We start from the raw sequence: 21,480 nt of genomic DNA on the forward strand, positions 1-21,480 counted from the left end.
TATATATTTTAACTCTCAAAAGACTGTGCTAAAAAATCCCTCTAGAAACTGTGCTGCAACATTAAGTAAAGACGAGAGAAATATTTTGAAATACAGATTTGAAAAACAAAATTTTAACACTTATATTTATATACTGTTTAATAATCTATGTTTCATAATTTATAAAAACAATGATATAATTTTGGCCTGTTATATTTAGCAAAATACAACTCATTAAAAAAAATAAGAGATACTCGTATGTATAATATTATGAAGTCTCGTATTCTGTGTGATATCAGAGATAAAATAAGTTTAACGGAAAGGAAAACAGCCGTCTTTATTACTAGGCATTTCATATTTCTTTGTGTTACAGGCAAAGGTTGATTGAATTTTTTTCTTAAATGAGTTCTAGTCATTACCAGATCAAAGTTGATAAGCTTTTGATATCTATTACGTACAAAATAAATTTGAAATGTAACATTTTAGAAAATGAACATAGTACCCAACATCTGCCAGTAACACGGTGTTTCTACTCAACGCATGAAATTTTGTGATCTAAATATTTATATTTCCAATACATTTAGACATACGTATGTATTTGAAATACATAGACGGCATTTTTTATTATATAAACTACATACATACAGTAAAACCCCCTTTTTACGTTTTTCAAGGGGAGCAACAAAAAAAGTGTAACTGTTTAAACCATCTTCTTTTCACATTATGCCTATAACTTCGAAGTATATTTTAATTGCCACATTATGAAACTTTCTGTATCTTAATTTGTTGATATAAAGACTTTATTCTTTTTAAACATGTATAAACTGCGTGTCACAATTAAGTGAAATGTAAAAATGGCATTTTTGTTCAAAAAACATACATGTAAGAATAAAAACTATAAAAACTAACCCAAAATGACATCGGAATGTCAAAAATGTATCAAAATTCAATGTAAAATACCTTTTAAGAAAATTAGACACTAAAACAAAAAGATCAATTACACTGCACCTACTTTAAATTTAGTTGGAGATAATAATTTACCGTTTTTTTATTTGCGGCTAGGCGTTTTTTTGACACATCGAATAAGTATTGAAAAATTCTCAAAATAAAACTAGGATGATAAATAACATACTAAAACATTAATTGGGGGAATGTTTAAATTAAAAAATGGGACCGGAACATTTCGGCGTAAAAAGCGGAAAACACAAAATTAAGGAATGCAAAATCGAGGCTTTACTGTATAGTACATTTGGATAGGCAGTAATTGTATTTCTCCCAGAAACAAAAACTGTAGCATCTGAAATTGTAAATGTAAACTAAATAAAAAATAAATATATATTTGGAAACAAAATTAATATTTTCAATTTATTAACGTGAACTACACTGATTCAAATTTAGTAAACTATACATTGCCAACAGATCAAACCTGTTTGATCATAGAATGACTTAAAAATATATTTTTTTTAAATGTGAAACCTGAATATCACATAAAACACTGAAAATTAAAAAAAAAACTTTATTTGAGCTTCAATATAGGTCCGATCCGATATAAAGTCAATCAAGGAGTCCAAGATCGATATTCTCGCTCTACCACAACTCAATTCCTATTTTCTAGCGTGGTATTTATCGACTAGTCGAAAACAATCCAGGAATTAAATAAAAATAAATACTGTTTGGCAAAAAAAAGTAAAAATCTGAACTATGATAAATTTTTACGCAGATGATACGAAATTATATTAATTAAGTGGTTTGTTCAGAGACCAGTTATGATACGTTACGTTAACCTTGGCGTTACAATAGAAACAGAGCCATAAGAACATCAGCACCCTCAATTACTATCTACTTTTTTTTTAAATACCTTAAGTCAGGGGCTTGCATACCATATTGATGCTGGATGCAAAACTATTATAAGTCACATTTTAATAAAAAAACAGTGTTTAATGTATTTATGCCCGCCAACACACTATTTACACTGTGCAGAAGTTTTACAAGTGTATTCACAATATTTTATTGATAATTGTTCTGTGTCCCATCTCTACTTGAGTGAATATTTTTGTTGTGAAACAGAAAACTTTTTTTCTATATTTCAAAATAAATTCAGTTCAAAAACTGATGAGTTACTTACACTACATCATTATTCCCTTATCAGCACCTGATGGTGCATAAGGCATTGCAGGCGGCCTCCGTGGTGTAGTGGTCAAGACGCTTAACTCACGCACGGAAGGTTCCGGGTTCGATTCCCGGTGAGAACACAAAAATTCTAATGTGATTTTTCTCAAGCCTGGGTGCCCTGTGATGTGATTCACTACTGTCATTAGGCCCTCCTGGCCTGTTGTGGTGCAAAAAAAAAAAAAATTAAAATGTTGTAAAAAAATGTTGTATTGATACACTAAATGCAGTATAACTTGATTATCCGTTGCATAAAGGTAAGGTGATCAGTCTAACACTTTTGGTGCGAGTCAAGATACAATGAAATATTGCAGTGGAAAAACACCTTCATAACCAATACTTCATGTCGACCTTGCGAGGAATCCAACCCAGGACCTCAAGCATAGTGGGCAAACGCGAAAATCTCCACACTACGAGGCAGGCTTATTTCCACTCGATTGAATTTTTTATTTTTAGGATTTTTACCTGAGCAGACACTCATCCAGGATTCTGGTTCTATTTCACACACAGAATTAGGAAGTTCAGTGGTTTTTTTTGTCAAACTAAAAAAAATTGGTTTAATTTATTTTTTTATGGATATTATTATGGCCATGATTTTTAAAGTTTTATGATTTTAAAATTACTCCGCGTGTGACATCACAAGTTCTCTTCAGTGAGTTCTACTGATTGGTGAGTTAGCTTCCCGTAAACCTGAAATCTATCTCAACACTTTATCATTGGTTGATTTAGAAGAACTAGTGACGTTCTTTAGTATTAAATTTTATTATTTTTTTCATACATTTTTAAGAAACTTCACGTTACAGTTTAATGCTCTAATTTTTACCACTCGTAAGAAAACATTATTTATATCCAATTTTTCATAGCACTGAAGTTTCTCATTGTATTCTTCAATAAAACAAAAATTAATTAGGCTATCCAACAAACAATCCGTGAATTAAATTTGGATGTCGGCACATCCTAATTAAAACTGTCAGACACTGTTATTAGAAAAATTTAACTCTAAATGCCTATATGGAGCGCACGCCACTGTTGTAACAAAAAAAATATATAAAGAAAAAAACATATTGTTTAGATCAACCCGTTTCTCATGCCTTCGCAACACTAGGTCTAACTGTCTCAGTTTGAGAGGAATATTGGCTACCTCTTCCTGTGCAGAGCTCCTAGCCTGATCTCCAGGGGTGGCCAACTCCGGGGGCTGGTTTTGTGGGGGAGCGGGACAGTGAGCCGGAGGTGCTCCACCCCTGCGCAAAATCTCCATCTGTCTATCCACCAAACGGGAGAACGTTTCTTCATCTACCGCTGGTTTGCAGTGCTGAAATAAAATAACAATTTAACGTAGTGCAGAAAGCAGCCAGCCATAGAAAAGCAAAATTGTGTATCACACAATAGTTGGAATGTTTTTTACTTTGATAAATGATAAATTAAACATGCAATCTTTTTTTAATAATACAAACAATAATTTAATTACATATTTGACCAGTTTTAATGATTTCTGAAATTCTGATTTTCAGCCAGACGGCTGACAACACAACCTAAGATATGAATGTAGCAGAAAACAGCCAGATCTAACATTGAATGATACCTCATTCAAACTTTGAATGTATGAGGTGACGTACTGTATTTAAACATGCAGGTTTATTTTATTATTGAATTTATAAAATTGAAATACTTATGGATAAATCTACATTCATTTATTTAAGAGAACTAGATTTCTGGAGGCATAAATCTTCCCATCAGCATCTAAACAGTAAGATTTTTCTAGTGCTGTAGGTGTTTTCTGCTGATTGAGGAATGTCATATTTGTGATCAACACTATTTTAAGAAGGTAATTATTGCAGCTTTTTGTCTGAAAGCGGCCTGGACTTTTCAGCAGAACATAGAATTGACCTTACTGCACCCGATAACACCAATTATGTTCCACGTATATTACACATTCAATTATGGTTACGAAATAGTTACCAATTTATTTTAAAAGGTTCTCTAATAATGATGTGCATAATGAAATTACTAAAAATCACAACTTAGGTTATCAATGTTAATTGAAAATTCATAACACAGTTTTAAATAGTGTATCTGTTGCAAAAAATACTGAAGAAATATTCCACAAATCACAACTTATGACACCAAAACAATGATACGCTAAAACAATACTCACTTACAGATTAAAATCTACTCTTACTCAAATGAAAGACATAACCCCTACAATACATCACATACAAATAATATAATCACTAGATCCTCAACACAAAGACAACTTAAACAAATACAAACTAATACCACTTTCAGACAAAGGGATTCTGAGTATTATTCAATTAAAATCTAGAACCTACTTCCACTATTTATTAAAACAATTAACGAGAAAATGTTTAAAAAGGTTATAAAAAAATGGATAGTGGAGCTAGGTAGAAGTAAAATGGATTGTCTCATTCGCCCAAACCAATATTGAATCAACGGCTCCACAAGTGTATATGTTAGGTTTTTGTTATTTTCATTGTGCGTTTTGTAATATAAATAATATAGGTGTACATAAATTAATTATAAACATAAATAGGTACGTAGTGTTTAAAACTGAATATTTTGTCAATTATCTCTGTTTATTAAGTCAGTCTTCTTTGTTTATTCTCAAATGTAAAAATATATTTTTTTAAAGTATATTGTTAAGTATCCTCGGCACGGGTAACCCCAGTGAGGTCACATTATTTTTATCATTAATTATAGTTTGTAAGAGAAAAATATGAATAAATAAATAAATAACGCATGAATTTTGGCTAACCAGTGAACAATCCATAGATCATCATTATTATTGTATTACAAAAACCAATATGCTTATAATGAGGTTAGGGGGGCGTTAGAGGGTCAGTTGCATAGTGAGGTAGGTAATTAAGAAATAAAATATTTTGTCTAGATATAACAAATAAATAATTTAGAGAGAAATTGACTAGGACCGAAATTTCAAATTTATACAATTGTAAATTAGATTGATGCAAAACTGCCACTGTTCATGATCACTATTTTTGGGAAGACCAACAAAACCAGTAGCCAAATGACAGAAGTCTTTATGCTGCCGGTTTTGTTGGTCTTCCCAAAAACAGTGGTCGCAGACAGTGGCAGTTATAGCTCATAGTGAGAAAACTCGAGTTCTGAACATTTTTTTAACAAATTGATTTGAAATTTTTGAACACGCAATACGCACAAATACATATTGTTACCTTCTCCACATTGTGTACAGGATCTTAAAAACATAAGAAAAAAAAGAGTAATTTTTCTAATAATGTAGTCAGTTCACTTCCAGTATTATTACCTTTTTTAATTCCTCTTGGAATGAGTCACTGGTCTCTTGAAAACGTCGCTTCTTGGCCTCGAACTTCTCTTCAATTTGCTGCAGCTCTGTTTCCAACTTCCTCTGGTGCATAGTAAGAGACTGGACTTGACGCTTTAGTACCTAAGAATTTAAAACATAATCAAGACCAAAGAAAGGGAATTAATTATAATTAAATCCATGAAATTATTAAAGGGATAAGGAAACCGGAGGATGTAAGAGTGCTCGCCCTCTACCTAATAGCCGGATACTTAGCTTGGTGGGGGAGATTTAGCAATATGGGAACACTCACCCTCCACTCAGTAGCCAGGCTCTTAAATGACCTGGTGTTGGAGGGTGAGAATTAATTTGCGGGGACCCGTCACAGCAGATCTATACAGATCACGGTGAGCTTATATAACACTGACCTTCATTTGTTTTTTAGACTAAGAATAAGGAAAGGGATAATACTTAGATACAACCACATTTTTAATAAATGGAATGAAAATATTTTTTAAATAGGTATGTATATTATTTACCTGCATCCTTGCGGTGGTAACAACAGACCTAACATCCGGGACAACAGCGTCGGAGAATATTTCATTAATGAGACGGTGGTTTCGTAAATATCTAGCATATGCTATATGCTTTTGAGATAATCCATCATCTTGGTCTGCAACAATTAAAACCACATTTAATTTGTATTACATATAAAAATCTAATAATAGATACTCATTTTTAACAGGTTCACTGTCAACTCCGCCAAATGGCCGAATTGGAGATAGGAAGCAGTTTTTAATCCATGTGCCACCTCTCTATCGGCGGAGTTATCATTTTTACATTTTTCCACAAACATATATACACATTATTTTGTATTTTTTATTATTTAATCTTCGAGCCAATATGATAATAAACATGTTTTTTTTTTTGAGATTTAAAAATTTTAGGCTGGCAGTGAACGTATTAATCCGTGAGTAGACACAATTTCTTTCAGAATTTGATAGTAAATGTGATTCAAATAATTCACATTTGCAAATAAATTAATAAACTATTAATTAATATAGATAGCAAACAAGAGTTCACATATGCCACTGTGTACTTATCAACACACTAGAAATGTAAAATCTATGTTCAAGTAGGCACTTTTTGATTTATTGTGATTTTCTTATATTTGAAATCGTTATGAGGTGGCAAAATTTTAATATTTAAATAAATCATAAGTACGTCAAATAATTAAAAAATTTATGTTCAATTATCAAAACAAACATATAAATAAATTGATTGTCTTGCCTTCTTCGTCCTCTGCTGGTTGTATATCAATCCTTCTATCCTGATGTGCATTTTGCTGGGCTTGCTGGGCCTTGCTACTACTTCCACTACCGGATCGCCCGCCTCCACCCCCACTAGACTCCTCCCGCTCCTCGAGACCACCCACAACTGGCAACATAGAAAAAATATTACTTTGTGTCCACGGAAAAAATATCTACAATATTTATCGAATCGCCTGCACTTAACTTTGTGAAATAAATATAAAAAAACAATTTGTTATAATTGTAATTTATTTATTTTCCACCACGACAAAGTAATAATTCTAACCAGTGGTGAATAAAAGCAGGAAACTCAGGCTTAAGAAAGACCACATTTTATTATTGTGATCTCGTTAGGTATTGAACCCAGAACTACTGTGGATGAGGCAAGCGTTGTGTTACGCCTAGAGAGCTATGGATATGTTTAATATCTCATACATAGTAGAAGAATAAAAAAATAAAATATAAAAAAATACTCTTTTGAAACTAAAGTAATGAAATTCTGTAATTAGAATAACCTAAAAGGTAACATCAATAAAAATGACTTTATTTTTGCCTTTCAAAATGTAATATTCCACAATTTTAAAGAAATACATTTTGATTATAAATCTTTCTTTTTTAAACGTTTGACTTAATTAAAAACTTATTTTAAAGTTTAAAGCAATTAGCTAGTTCAAAGGCAAATTTGTACATCAGAATTAAAAATAAAAATGCATAAAACTCACCGATAGAGATCACGATTAAAATGTTTAAACATTTTAAAAGTAATTTTCCAAGCGATAAATAATAAATTATTAACAGGGAAATGCAATAGATACCTAAATAAAGCTAAACTTGTTAGTATTTGCAAGTAACATCTTGAGAAAATTGATTCATATTTTTGCTATTTGATAATTAAATCTTGATAAGATTTAATATTATTTAGTGTCCATTTCAACATGAAATTTCGCACAGCGCTACCAACTTGCATATTAAGTTATTGCAAATACTATGGACAGTGTAAGGGACTTGTGAAATAATAAGTACTTGGGAATGAGAGAAATTTATTGAAAAAATAATCAAGTATGTTTTGCCAAAACTTATTAAAATAACCTAAAAAATATCTTCAATTGCTTTATGACATGATGCGATTAACATGTATCGCAACGACTGAACAAATTTCAATACCATCTAAGGTTTTCTTGTGAATTTGACTGGGATATTTATATTGTAATATTAAATTAAATTTAATAAAATTAATTTTAAGATTGCTTTCATATATTGCATATTATGACTTATTTTAGATAGCTAAAAACATCACTTATACACTGTGCCATGTAACCTATGAGAACACTTTTATTACTCATGAAAGAACTAGGCATTTAAAATAAGTAGAAACAGTATATTTTTGTCAATACATCTCAAGGCACAAATAATGACTTCTTAAAATCTTTTATAAAATTTTTAATGATTTATTATTATTAGTAGTGATTGTTAATAATTATTTGTATATTAATATAGTAGGCTAAAGCATGCGTGGATAAAATAGTAAATGCAATGTAAAAATACAATACCTTAATTTTGTCTTATATTATTATAGAATACCTGGTTTACCAAGAAAATAGTTAAATAAAATTTTTAACCAAACATTTCAAAATTGATTGTCATTTTGTAAAAAGGTTTTTTTTAATGAAAAGAATCTTCTAAACCAGTGATGGGTAACCTATGATACCCATGTCAGAAATGACATGCCAAGATATTTTGGGTGACGCGCATTGTTTACAGGCGATCTGCATACTTTTGTTAGACCTTATTCTCGGCATTGAATAATATTAAAGCAAATAATAGACAACGACTGAGTGATGAAGTTTGTAAAGCTTGTTTATATTTAAAAATTACAAAATGCCAACCTTCAATTTAGCAAATGCAATTCAGCATCAAAAGAGTCACTAATGTAAGTTTTTTTTTAAAATTTATTTTTATTTTTAAAATAAATTTTTGACACGCCGATCTAAAAAGGTTACCCATCACTCTCCTAAACCATTGCCAAAAAGAAAATAAATATCAAACATTTTCATAAAATAATATTATAATTAAATACTTGTTTTTAAACCATTGACAAAATTAAAAGGATATCATTAATCATAAATAAAAAGGTGGTAAAAAAGAATAGGCAAATGTGAATCATGAAGGCAGGTGGGTATTTTCTTGGTAAGCCAGAAATATAATTAAAAAGCGGGATAGGGAGACGCAGGCAACACTTACGCTTACCAGCTACTTTGTTCTTGGCCGCGATGTAAGCGAGATATGCCGGAGAATTGTGATAAGCCTTGAGGCTCTTCTCATAATCCAACTGGAAAACGTAATGGATTGTGACCGTATTTAGGGGGGGAGAGTATTAGTCCTTGGAGTAGGCGTGCCAGATTGTGATTGGTGGGAGTAATCCATAGACAATAACAGAATCAGAATGAAAAAAAAAACCTTTTTCCATTTCAAAATACAAAAATTAAATCTTTCCTACAAAATGTATACGTTTATTGGGGAAAGATTTTTTCATTCTAAATTTGAACTAAATAATAATACATGTACATACTAATATTTTCCTAAAATATTGCAGTCAATCCTCTAAATTACTAATTAAAACATTATCTTATTTGTCTCCTTAAAATAAAAGATTTTTGAAAATGGACACTTATATCACAAGTTAGAGTATAAGTTTGTTTTTTTTATAGTTCACTATGATTTAAACATGAACTTTATTGTCTATGGATACTGGAGATACAAGGGAGTTATTATAACAAATGGGTGCTCTAATTAGTGCATTCAACCAATCGCAATCCTATAGTTTTGTGATTTCTAAACATTCAATGAATAAATTGTTTATTTATTTAAAGTATTAATTTTAAGACAATATAAAATGAATTAGGGACAGTTTAAAAATCACACATTTGTAAGTATATTTTATTTACAAGGAATTAATATACCACTGGTAATATTATTTCATTTATTTGACAGTAACATTTCATGAAAATAAATTTATTAAATATACAATATTATTAAGAATACAATAACTTTATTACCACATAGAAATTTGAGTGCAGAAACAAATAATGCATTGTGATCACAAAACGTTGGCAATGATAAAAACTTAAGACATTACCTCGGAAAATCACAGCATTCAAAATGAATAATTTTAGAGCTTTAGTAATTAATTTACATGATATATCGAATTCATAACACGGAATATTACTCCTAGCGCCATTATCATTAATGTTACACTAAATAAATCTAATAAGTTTACCGTATTGTCATACCTTTATGGGCTAATCCAATATCAAGCTTTGGTTTAATATTATGTTTATCAAGGGGAGTATTAAGCAAGGACAGGTTATATATTAGCAATATAAAGGAACAGGCTACCCCATATTACAAGCTGTGTATTAGAATTTTTCACAGATCACTGGAACAACATTTTCAAAGGCTAGTAAAAAAAATAATTGATCAACTTAGATGCAGATTAGTGCATTTGTGTTTCGACCGTGCCGAATTTGAAAATAATGTTGACAGAAAACTGCGTGATCACCACCGCTGTATTGGTTGCGTACAATATGACGTATACCTCTGTTTTTAAACGCCATCCACTGTATATATGCCGGCGACGCGTGGTAAGCCTTCATCAACTCATTATATTGAGCCTAAGATACAGAATTCACTTTTAATCATACCATTATATATTATTTCAAATATAAAACAATAATCTTATTATTTAAACAATCTCTCTCCTCAATTGACAAATCAGCACCTAATTATTTTCAAACAGTACACAAGTAGCGTGAATGCGTGTGCATTTAATACGCCTGTGCTATTTACGTACTAACAAATCTTTCTCTATCCCCACTAGAGCTTTCAGAATCGCACTGATAGTTTAATAAAAAAAGGGAATAGAAAATAGAGCACCATGACTTCTTCCCTTATCTGCACTTAATAGAGCATGTGGCAATGCATTACTATACCGATGGCGTATTTTCACAAGTCAGGAATAATGTTAAAAATGTAATATGAAAGATGTCCGGTAATCAGAAAAAAAAACAAAACAAAAATGATCCCTGAATAGTGTGACTTGGGTAAGTTTTTAAATAAATACGTAAGTCACGTACTAACAACAAACAAGCACCTGCAGGATTATCCACTCATTACCGGACCCCCTGTATATTTAGAGGAGATTTTTACGATTCTAATGACATTATTTATCAATGTCTTAAACACGTTTTCATTTATAATTTTCGGGATTAAAAATGGGCACATACAAAACGGCTCGCCGCCTGCGTTCCTAATAAACACTGCGTACAAATATGACACGAATAGTCATATGCGCCGTTTGTCCCATAAGGTGGAAAACAAATATGAAAAATTTATCAGACATTGCACGAAAAAAATATTAACACCGTTACCACTGATATTTTTAGCTTATTTATAAATAAAAATAATTTAAAGCGTGAAAAGACCCTATTGCATAGAATTTCAATCATTTGTCACATGGAGGCTAGATTATCAGCCTTTTGCTTCACACGCCAGTTCGGGGATATAATGGGATGAAATAATGGGATGAAATATCACAATTTCATGTCTACCTTAACGGGAATCTAACCCAGGAATTTATGAATAGTCAAGCCTTATAACTACTGCACCATGAGGTAAGTCAATAACACATATCTATTATGACTTTTTCAGTTTATTTCAATTTATTTATTTTTTTTTTAAAGGAAAAAAAATATTTGCGTTCTTATGATTTACCCAAATATTTAATTTTGAGGACCATTTTCAATGAGTTGTAAATAACTCACTATTAGAAAATGGAATCGAGTTGGGGTAGAGTGGGATTCGAATCACGAACCTTTGGTCCGTGAGTCCGAGACACTTGCCACAGGACCTCAACCCGATCTATAATTAAACGAGTTTGTAGCTTAAACTGACCATACATAACATCAAAATAATAGTTTTTTTTTTTTTTAATTTCATTCCAGTAAAATAAGAGATCGTGAACCTAACTAATATCAACAATGTTTTGAGTATGTCCAAATGCTTGCAGACTGGCTGGAATTTCTCCCTAGGGAGTTGTTCATATTTCAATTTGTTGCAACAGAGAGGGAAAACATTTTTGAGAAGGGAATATGGGAGTCTAGGCATTTACAGGGCTTATGACCTGTCATTGGCTAGTTTAAGTGGCCACTTTACACACTGTTTAACATTCGCCATTCTACCTATGTTTGCCTAGACTCCTATCTTCCCTCCTCAAAAATGTTTTCCCTCTCTGTTGCAACAAATCTATATTGTTAACAATTTTATTGCCACAGTAAAACTGTGTGACATAATGCCAATTCAAATTTAGAAGTAATTTTACATAATGGACTTGTTAAACATGTCTCCAGCGTGGCTCCGTAAAGGGTTAAATTACATAAACTATACATTTTTTTATACCTTTTCAGCCTCATATTCATCCACAAAGTGTGTCTTTTCTTGGTCAGGCAGATCTCTCCACATTGATCCGATGATGCGACCAATCTCCCACAGCTTAAGCTCCGGGTTGGCGGCCTTCACGGAGTCCCATACCTTGCGGGAGTACCTCATGTAAGGCATGAGGGGCTTCTCTGGCGGCTTAGGGGGCTTGGGAGTGTTGGCTGCAGCCTGAAAATTAATATACATGGCTAATGAAATGAGTGTGGAAAACAAAACAGACTGAATAGCCCGTTTCATCAACTACCGGAAATGATTTGCCGAGAGCGGAGAGGTTGCGAAGTGACGTCACAGCCATGCGCGCGGGGGTTTTGGGCTTGTGTGGGCATGGCGTGCGCTCAGTTTAGATGTATCTCCGGAATGACCACAATCGACCTAACCTTTGTACGGCTTAGTACAACGATTATGTCCTATGTTTCGTAATTTAGTTACCATCAACCAATCTTAATAGGTTAGCCATTTGTACTTATGATTTAGATGAATAAATGTTATGTAAAGCGTAATTTTCTTTCTTTCATTTCAACTTTCTTTCTAACAAACAAAACAAAAGAATCTCCCGATAACGAGAGTAACATATGTAATTTCGCATTAATGGAATAAAGATCTGACGGGAGTATCAAGTATACTCCTGTATATTTTTAATTGTACATTTTTAATTTTATCTATTAGACAATTCTAGTCTGCATTGCTTTACTTTACATGAAGGTAAGTCGAGCTCAAGTTAAGCTTCAAGTGCCAGTCAAGGGACTATAAAATATTTTAGTGTAAAAACACCTTGTTAATTAAATATTTCATGTCAACCATGTCGGGAATCGAACCTGAGACCTCTTGCATCGTAGGCAAACGTGCTGATTAATACACCGCATCTAAATTTAAATTTTCGATGTTGGAATATAACTTTGACTTGTCCATAAAAATTACGATATAAAAAATTTATAGTGAATAAATAGTATGCTTACATTAGCAGAGCCCTTTCCGACTTTTTGCGGTACAAATCCCGGGTGCGAGTGCGGCGTGGTGACGAAAGGGCTGGTCTTGTCATCCTTGGTGTTCCCTCCGCCCCCCGAGCCTCTGCCCTCCTGGGACATGGAGCCCCCCGCCCTGAGTCGCTCTGCAGGACGATGGGGCCACCCGAGCATATGACTGTTAGGTTGGCTGCCTTATGATTCAAGGAAGCGCCGGGGACATGGGACGGTGAAGGTGTGGATTGACGATGGTGAGGTGTGTGGTGAATCGTGATTAGATATAAATACATGGAAGGAATTTAGAAGCCGATTGATTTGAAAAGGGGTTGGATGGGTGTTTAAAATTGCCAGGAGTACGAATTAAAAATCAAACACCATTATGAGATGAGGAGTATTATTTAAATGCGTGATAATATGATCAAAAATGCAAAGAGAGTTTCATAATACAATTGAAGACCAAGATTCATATTGATAATGGAATGAAAATTGTACAAAATTTCAACAATTTTAGAGTTTAAAATTGATTGGAATGTTAGTAATAGCGATCGAAAGCCAAGCAAATGTTTGCTAAGTGAAGGGAATTGTAGTGATATATTGTTTTTTTAACCCATTGAAAATTTTAAGGCAGTAATGAGATAAATAAGAAGTTTATTTGTATATTATAATTATGTTGATGGAGCAGTATGCAAAAATGAAAGAATTTAGGTTGTGAAATGAAAAGCCAAACAAATCAAGGGTAAAATGGAACTCAAAATTATGGTAAGATCAAAAAAAAATTTTTAAAGGGGGATTGAAAAATATCACGGTAGACCATTGTAGGATGGAAAGAACCAAGTAGGATTTCAAAGTAAATTATTGTGAATAGTATTCATGTTGACATTTTAAAAATATAAATAATAGGAGAGTAAGAATATGGGAAAAGGATTAAAGATGTGTAATGTACGGATTGAGGATTTGTGGTTGAAGTGATAGGACCGGGGAAGGTGTGTATTGGAAAGGGAGGGAAAAAACAGAAAAAAGAAAAGAAGAAAAACAGCCATACAAATTGATTACGTTCTATAAAGCAATGCAACTAGGAGCATTGGAAGCAAACATAAATACGAGGTATATCCAGAAAGTAAGTTCCATTAATTTGTATTCCTTGCCATCGCAGTTTCGCACACGCATGGTACTTACCCTGACCTACTGGGAAGGATTTGACGCCATTATGAGTTAGCTGAGCGTTATGTATGCTTAGTGGTGCTTGTTTGAAATGCCGAATAAAATTGAAAATCTAACCGCTTGTGAGACAAGGTCTGTAATTCATTTCCTTATAGCAAAGAACATTAAATCATTTATAAAAAAAATTATAACATTAAATTCGTCCACGTTCATCAACAGATCTGCGAAGTGTATTGAGAACATGTAATAAGTGATTCGATGGTAAGGAAACGGGTGCGGTAATTTAATAAAGGCCGTGATAACATGCACGGCGACAAACGAAGCGGGCGTCCATCTGGATGATAAACTGTTTCGTAAAAATTGTACCTTATCTCAAAAGCAGCGGAATTGTAATTTTATTCGGAATTTCAAACAAGCAAAACGAAACATACACAACGCTCAGCTAACTCGTAATAGCGTCAACTCCTCAATAGGTCAGGGTAAGTAACACGCATGTGAGAAACTGTTATTGCAGTGCTGCGGTGGCAAGATATACAAACGGAAATAACTCTCTGGATATAGCTCGTATGTAACAAGTTATTGCAGTCTAACATGCGATAATACTGTTAGATGCATTGACCAAAACGATTATTTTTGGTTTAAGTTCTATTGTATTTTATAATATGCAGAAAAGAATAATGCGTGATGATAAATATATTTTTCTATAATCTTTTTCCCTATCTGAAGATGCGATTACATACTGCCTATGAAGCAAAGAAATATAATTCTACGATACATTATTACCAACTGTGAATATTACAGTTTGAAATTTGTAATTAGAACAATTAACTTTAAAACAAGTTAGTACTGCGAGTAGACGCCCAGTACTAACATTAAAAAATATATTTTATATTATTAATATTTAAAGAATTCACTTTGTGGTCAAACATTTTACTCAATGTTATTAAATATTTGTATATGACCACTTACCAGTTACCAGTTTAATTAGTGTCCTGACAAAGAGACGGTAGACATAGAAAAGTCGGTAAGTGGTTATATACACATATTTATTTACATTTAGTAATATATTTTCTCTTCAAATTTTGAGGTCGCATATAAATATATTTTTCTGGTGATTACCTATGTTAAATTTAGAAATATATACCATTATCTAGTACAAATATGACACAAAAGGCCCAATCAAAAGAAAATAAACTATTTTCAAAATTAGATTTTTAATTAGAATTTTTCTGGGTCTTAGCAAATTCAAATTACAAATATTATGAGTGCAGTAAAATTAAAATAGCACAATATAAATCATACAATAATGATAATAGATCAATAAAAATTGAGTTTATTTTTCAGGGTAAAATGAGTCACCAAGATACCTGTTGGTAAATAATGTTGGTTTTAATGAAATGTACATTTCAAAGCACAAATTAATCAAGCATACGTTTCTACGTTACCTTTTAGTAAATTGTATGCCATAGGAGAGCCAGCAGTCATCATGTCTGTACAAACACAACATGGAACAGAAAACAAACTGGAAATTAAAATACTAAAATGCTAACTGCCAAAGGGTAACAGCAGGCAGCGAGATGCAATATTAGATGTCGAAGGAAAGAATAGTATAGATTTTAAAATAGAAGCGTCCCATTCCGGTTTCAAATCATTATTTCTCATCGTCAAATACTACACGTAATAATATTGGCTTTTGTTCATATTTTCTACAAACGTTTTGTCAGTGGCAAACCCGGGTTGGTATTCTGAACGCTTTTATAGAGCGTATTTACGTATAAAGCGTTCAGGAAGCAACCCAGGTGGCAAGAAAATTAATCATACATGACAGAAACACCATAAATTGATGTTTTTGAGTATCAAATCATTTACTTTGTGAGAAAAAAGCCGCAAAAAAGAATTCACTACTTGGCAAGATATTATTAGGTGTACAATTTTGCTTTAGCCTTTTCCTGTAGATAGCTTAAGCGGTAAGTAGTGGTCGATATAAATAGATCATATACATCTTGCAATAAACTTGGGCGCCTAACCTCATATAAACATAAGTCCCGATTTGTGCCTGTATCATAAAGTTATTATCGATTGAGAATGTCAGTTGACGAGTCGAATTCTCGTCATTTGCAAGAGGTCTTAATTTTCTGCTTCAATATGAAGAAATCTGTTGCTGAGGCTCATCAAATGCTCTCAAATACTTATGGTGAGGCCGCTAGTAGTAAAAGAACATGCCACGAGTGGTTTCAACTCTTCGAGAACGGTGATTTTTACATCGAAGACCACCATAGCGGTGGAAGAGAGGAGATTTTTAAATATGAAGAATTGGATCTATTGGAGCCAACTTGACGAAGACTCGTGTCAAAGTCAAGAAGAATTGACGAGATTTTTGGGGGTGACTCAAGCAGTTTCGAAACGCCTCAAAACCATGGGAATAATTCAGAAGCAAAGAAATCGGGTGCCATACGCATTGAAACCGAGAGATGTTGAACAGCATTTGTTTGCGTGAGAACAGTTGCTTGACCCCATGTTGAGAAAGCGGTCAAGACATACTTGGAAATGTTGAAAGGAAAAGTCCTATCGCACCCACCAGACTTTGTTTCCATTTTGCTCAGAGATTGTCAAAATTACAAATTGTTTTGTATTTGTTTTACTAAAAAAAAAAAAGATTTTATATGGATTATGGCATATAGTAACCAATATAAAAACGTGACAGCATTTATTTCTACAATATACAAAAAGCCATAATTTCAAAGCATTGTCTATTGCTTTGATTAATAAATATTACATATTTTGATGATATAATTATTTTGGTGATTTTTTTTCATTAAAAATAATGTTTCTGGGAGTGTAGAAATAAAAATGGCAAAACCAATCCATAAAAAAAACAGTACAGTATATTTTAATGTTGAGTTACCATGACACCGTTAGCTATGTTATAATTTGTAATAATCAATCAGATTCAGCATATTTTATATAATTCATCAAATAATTGTTAACAAATATGAAAATATTAAATTTAAAAGAAGGCAAAACAAATATTTTTGAGAAACCTACATCACACCATTAAGCACCAGACTTGCGTTCCATTCAACATAGGTTCCGGAGCTTATCTTACATTTGGTGAGAAATAGTGTTTTTCCTTATATACGCTAGGCAAATGTGGAGCAGTGCAAAAGGACGCGACGTCCAGCTTTGAATTCAGAGGAAGCGGCATAAACAGTTAGTTCTTTTTACTCCACTGCGCGTTTTGCACGGCAATGTTGTTCAGTAATTTTTAGAACACGATTTCAAATTAACGTTATATCAAGCATCATCTCTATGTAATTGTACCTGAGTGCATCACACCACATAATGTACAAGTTATTTTGATCACAAAAATATTTTGCCTGTTATTGAAATTGATAATAATAGGTACATTTTGTTGCTCTGCTACATTATATTTTCAATATTTTATATTCAAATTAAAATAAGCTTAAAAAATAATTAGACAAATAATGAATGCTGAAAAATAAGACAAACATAATTTAAATTTATTCCATTCCACAGATAAAAGGTTGACATTTAAAAAAAGGATGCAGCGTGGATGCAGCGCTATTAGACCATGTTATTTGTCAGCTATCTACTTAAATGTTTTCAAGATAAATACGTAATTGCCAACAAAAGTGAAGAATACAGAAAAATACTAATAAATAGATGCGCCATGTTATATATTAGTGAAAGCTAATGCATAAACATGCTTCATATACAAGATATATGAAGGACTGTGAGGAATGGTAATATAAATGTATTATGTAGATAAGGAGGAATACTTAAAACTAGACATTTTATGGGAAGAAAATTACTGAATGTAATTCTGCATAAATTGCTATCTAAAATCCTTAATCTCCAATAAAGAATAATATGGAGAAAACAGTAATTATTGTATAATTTTGGTTTAATTGTATTTTTTTGTCGCTGTTTTCTTTAAATAGATAAATATTAAAAAACACATTTATTTATTTTGCAAAACATGCCCAAAGATTGATTAATTGAGTGAATTACAACTAAATCACAGTTACTAATTGAGATCTTTCTGGGGATCGGACCGGCGAGCAATTTAGCCACTATACCACGAAAGGCGCCAATAAACAAACGCAACAATTGTTCATCGAAGTGTAACAATTAAAAATTAATTGAAAAATATTATTTCATTTTCCCTCCACCGATCTGAAGTTAAAGAGTGACTAACTTATCTTCATGAAGCAAACGATGGCGATAAACTGCTATTGGTTTACCGATATAGTGATGTATGTACGGTTAGGTGCGTTTAAGGGTGAGAAGAAGTGTAATTCTTATCACTCGAGCTTCTTAACCATAGAATTAAGAATAGTCTAAAAGGAGCATAGAATCATATTTGAATACATCGGACTGTGTCCAATAATTCCCCCACTATGCCTCACTTTCGCCGCGCGCATTGCCGCCGCGTAATGTTGCACGATGGGAAAAAATATAATTATAATACAAATGTAATGTAAAAAAAAGCAATCCGTTAATTTATCTAAAATTTTAATGTGCACGCGGAAATATTGATTGACACAACAGAATAGATAAGTAAAGGGTTATTTAATAAGACTAATTGAATTAATGAACTTTAAACTTAAAATATAAATCAAATGTTATTTTACATAAAATGGATATTTTTATATCATGTTAAATAATATTTGATGTTTTAAAGATAATGTTGGTCAAAGGTCCACGATAGAGTTGTTTAATCCGAGATCCAATTTTCATTGGTTCTCTCATTAGATGAGCAAAGTAAGGTTAAAAAAAATACTACCCAGGCAACACTAACGAAATTTCTATTTTGTTTCTTCGACAATCTGACAGATGGAAAAATAATTCAATTTTTAAGTAATGCATTTGTTACATACACATTCATTTGCTAATTACACATGAAATGTGATTGCATCCTGTTTCTTTAAGATCCTAGCGGTATTTCTACACATTAAAAGGACACAACACGACATAGTTGAATTCAAATCAGGAGTTGCGTACTGAGCAATGTCTACAAAGAAACTAATGGGTCAAAACGTAAACCTACTCATTTTAGGGAAGTTTAGTCGCCTTCTGTTTGATGTGCGTATGCGGTTTCTGGACTATTCTTAATTCTATGTTCTTAACATTACATAAAAAGACTTTTAATATATTTTTTTTTAAAACTGTCTAAATGTCACTCAATGTAGAGTATTTCGATAATTAATCACAAGGTAAAATTTTCAGTCTTAAGCTTCGGTCGCTAGTCCAAAGACTATGAAATATTGTTGTCTAATAAATATTTGAAGGAACCTAGTCGGGAATCAAACCCATACTTAATATCATGTGAGGTACCTATCTAAACACTTGACCCATCACACCAGAAGGCGGACAAAGGAATCAAGCATTGCAATGCAAATTAGTTTTTTTTTTACATATGCAAACAGTTTTTGCGACGATTTGATAAATACTAAGTTTGTGTGTATTCCATTTTACTTTTATTTTCTAAAAGAAGCTCTAGAAATATTCAATTTATACTAGTAGGCATTGGCAATATTTAAAAAAATATTATTTGACCGTAATTTTAATTGTCGAAAAAACATAAAATATGGCATCGGTTTTATATTATACGAACGTGTGGTGTTTTGAGGACTCGGCATCGTCATGGCTACTTGCTTGTAATTGCTTGGCAGAGCCATGTTGAAGATTAATTATCCACCTAAAAAGTTAAACACGATTGGTAACTATAATCGTACGATTGTTTTATGAAAAATTTAAAAAGAGCGCTAAATTATGTGCAGAAAAAACTACGAAAGGTGGGATTGATGGCATACAGCGTCGAGTTCTCTCGCGTGCAAAATCAATGAAATACGAACAGTATTACTGAACTCGTTATACAAATAGTTACATGAAGTAACCTATAAAAAAAATTATAATAAGACAAAAATATAAATGCACAAAACAAACTTTTGTAGGACTTGGGACTTAGTATTTCGATGACAGCCGCATAACAAAAACTGTATTACGCTACTTGTTAGGGTTATTTACCACAGATAACAGATTATACAGCTTACACACAATAATCTCGTCTATGGTTACACTTTAGTGTAGTGACTAGTGACTAGAATGCAAGGCGGTAAAATTACCTCGGCATTTTACGGGAATTTTACGGGAATTTTACCAGATTTTGGTAAAATACGGTATTTTTCAGTAAGAAACGAATTTGACGTACTAATTTTCATTTTTCAAGTTATCACAAATACGAATAGCTTTGTTTTAGGACACTTTACATGACTGTAAATTACGGTATTTTACCGCGACTTTTGGTAAAATTACGTAATTTTACATCCATACTAGTACTACGATTCATAGTTCGGTAGTCAGATGGCAAAAGGAACCTCTGTATTATAATTTTCAAAAATGTTCAGGAAAGCTGAAATACGACTCAATTTCAAGACGTCAATCAACAAACTAAAATGTTTTAGTGTTATTTTTCAATAATAAATTACCATTGTAAATAACGATGTTTTTTTTTATCTATGTGCTTTTACTGAAATATTTACCCAAACTTTTGAAAACTAAAAGCCCGAAAAAAAAAGATGGTCCCTTTTGTTATCTGACTACCAAGTTGTATTAAAATAATCAAATGAAATAATAAGGAACTATTCGATTATCGACGTCTTAGACGTTTTCTGCCGACTGTTCGTCGGCAGTCGCATGAGGCACGAATTAAAAAGAGAAAGCTGCTACAATACGTGTATATGGGGAAAAAAAATTGTTCGTTGGTCACCTGAAACTGAACATGTTTTTGAATAACAGAAAGTTAAGTTAGTTTAGTCGGGTTGTGGTCCCGTGGCTAGTGTCTCGGACTCACAGACCAAAGGTCCGTGGTTCGAATCCCACTCTACCCCAACTTGATTCCATTTTCTAATAGTGAGTTATTTACAACTCGTTGAGAATGGCCCTCAAAATTAAATATTTGGGTAAATCATAAGAACGCAAATATTTCTTTTTTAAAAAAAAAAAAAAAAAAAGATAACTTTGTTTACTTTTCATTTTGATATGCCAGATATTTTTTAATGATGTTTCGGTTCTGTACAAATAT

General features: G+C 32.3%; 1 protein-coding gene across 10 annotated transcripts in view; it reads right to left on the minus strand.

Moving 5' to 3' along the window:
- Bap111 (Brahma associated protein 111kD) overlaps positions 1 to 20,468 on the minus strand; it is a 28,610-nt gene extending 8,142 nt beyond the window's left edge. For 2 of the 10 annotated variants that reach the window (XM_088236799.1, XM_088236798.1), the window contains exons 1-10: positions 20,343 to 20,456; positions 20,011 to 20,094; positions 15,818 to 15,862; positions 13,206 to 13,357; positions 12,211 to 12,417; positions 8,998 to 9,085; positions 6,737 to 6,883; positions 5,986 to 6,119; positions 5,450 to 5,590; positions 3,290 to 3,460 (exon numbers count right to left, since the gene is read on the minus strand). In XM_088236799.1, coding sequence (XP_088092925.1) covers positions 3,290 to 3,460; positions 5,450 to 5,590; positions 5,986 to 6,119; positions 6,737 to 6,883; positions 8,998 to 9,085; positions 12,211 to 12,417; positions 13,206 to 13,357; positions 15,818 to 15,862; positions 20,011 to 20,074 — 1,149 coding nt within the window. In that variant the 5' untranslated portion in view covers positions 20,075 to 20,094; positions 20,343 to 20,456. Of the gene's footprint in view, positions 1 to 3,289; positions 3,461 to 5,449; positions 5,591 to 5,985; positions 6,120 to 6,736; positions 6,884 to 8,997; positions 9,086 to 10,351; positions 10,428 to 12,210; positions 12,418 to 13,205; positions 13,406 to 15,817; positions 15,863 to 20,010; positions 20,095 to 20,342 lie in introns of all 10 variants that reach the window. The other 8 variants (XM_088236795.1, XM_088236793.1, XM_088236803.1 and 5 more) reach the window with 6 other exon arrangements.
- Between the last annotated feature and the right edge of the window lie 1,012 nt (positions 20,469 to 21,480).

The sequence above is a fragment of the Micrasema longulum genome, unplaced genomic scaffold (genome assembly GCF_059751315.1).
Source record: "Micrasema longulum isolate JH-2025_06_02 unplaced genomic scaffold, ASM5975131v1 h1tg001608l, whole genome shotgun sequence".
Classification (NCBI taxonomy): domain Eukaryota; kingdom Metazoa; phylum Arthropoda; class Insecta; order Trichoptera; family Brachycentridae; genus Micrasema; species Micrasema longulum.